The 1,353-nt window shown below is 40.9% G+C and overlaps 1 protein-coding gene across 1 annotated transcript in view; it reads right to left on the minus strand.

Moving 5' to 3' along the window:
• The window catches only part of WDR49 (WD repeat domain 49), a 158,817-nt gene that overhangs the window by 61,032 nt on the left and 96,432 nt on the right, over positions 1-1,353 (minus strand). The window contains exon 12 of the mRNA XM_023516015.1: positions 4-50. Coding sequence (XP_023371783.1) covers positions 4-50 — 47 coding nt within the window. The remainder of the gene's footprint in view (positions 1-3; positions 51-1,353) is intronic.

Genomic DNA, 1,353 nt, shown 5'->3' on the forward strand with positions numbered 1-1,353 from the left:
AGCGTTCTCCGTGCTGCTGTTCCACAGAACAATTTCTCCATCATAACTCCCTGCGGGAGCCAGGACACAGAATATCAATCACCAAAAGGTTAGGGTGGAAAATACATGCAACAGCAGTTTGAGGACGTCACTATCAAGGGACCTCACACCGGCCCTGCTAAGGGCCAGATTCCATAGTTTTGGAAACATGAATAACTACTAGTGTTTCATTAACTAGGGTTACAATACTCACAGCATGATCTGTGCAGTGGGTATATGTGTATATAATAGAATTGCTGTTATCTCCTTTAATTTTATTGTCATAAAGTATTCAGAATAAGGATTTTGCAGTTAAACAAGTTGAGTCCTGGTTCTACCACTTACTACCTGTGTAACCTTGAGTATGTTATTGAACACTACTTGATACCACAATTTTCTCATCAATTATACAGGATTAATAATTGTATTTATCTTATAAGAGTGTTGTGAAAAATGAAACATATCTAGAATAGTGTCAAGCATATTTTAAGTACTAAAAAATGTTAATTATTATCATGTATGTTTATTATTTAGTAAGGATAAACAAATCAAGTCCTCCTGGGTTTCTATTCCCCACATCCCAAGGGGGTGTGTGTGCTCGTGTGCTCTGTCTGTGTGTGTGTGTATGTGCTTGTGTGCTCTGAGTGTGTGTATGTGCATGTATGTGCTTGTGTGCTCTGAGTGTGTGTATGTGCATGTATGTGCTTGTGTGCTCTGTGTGTGTGTATGTGCTCATGTGCTCTGTGTGTGTGTGTGCATGTATGTGCTTGTGTGCTCTGAGTGTGTGTGTGTGTGCCCTTCCTTCCTATATTCTTTATTAAATATTGCTTTCTCCAATCCTGAAGCTTTTCCTTCAGGAAGTCGTTTGGCACAGCTCTTCACAGAGAACAGAAAGAAGCCCGAGGAGTAGGGCTAAGTTTGACCACCTTTTCCTTTGGAGGAGGAAGAGGCAATGCTCTCAGTGTCAGGGAGACAACTCCCTACTGAGTGTCAATGGCCAGTAAAGAGCAGAAGAGAAGAGATGAGTTTGGACGGGATGTACAGATGGTGACTTTCTTGGGATTCAGGGAAGGAAAAGAGAAAAGCAAACTAAACTCTGTACTGGTCTGGAAAGAGCAACCTGTGTAACTCGCAAATTGGCACAGGGAGATGGAGTCCACTGTCCATGGAAGTAAGCATTCATCTACTTCTATGATTTTGAAATTCTGTATTTACAAAATGCTTGACCAAACATTTTCACATAGGACTGATGAGATGAGAATGAGTGAGGGGTCATCTATCCACCAGCATAATGTTTTATTACACCTGTGCAGTAACAACCACACAGCTTTACTG

The sequence above is a fragment of the Otolemur garnettii genome, unplaced genomic scaffold (assembly GCF_000181295.1).
Source record: "Otolemur garnettii isolate 467f Iridium unplaced genomic scaffold, OtoGar3 scaffold00084, whole genome shotgun sequence".
NCBI classification, from domain to species: domain Eukaryota; kingdom Metazoa; phylum Chordata; class Mammalia; order Primates; family Galagidae; genus Otolemur; species Otolemur garnettii.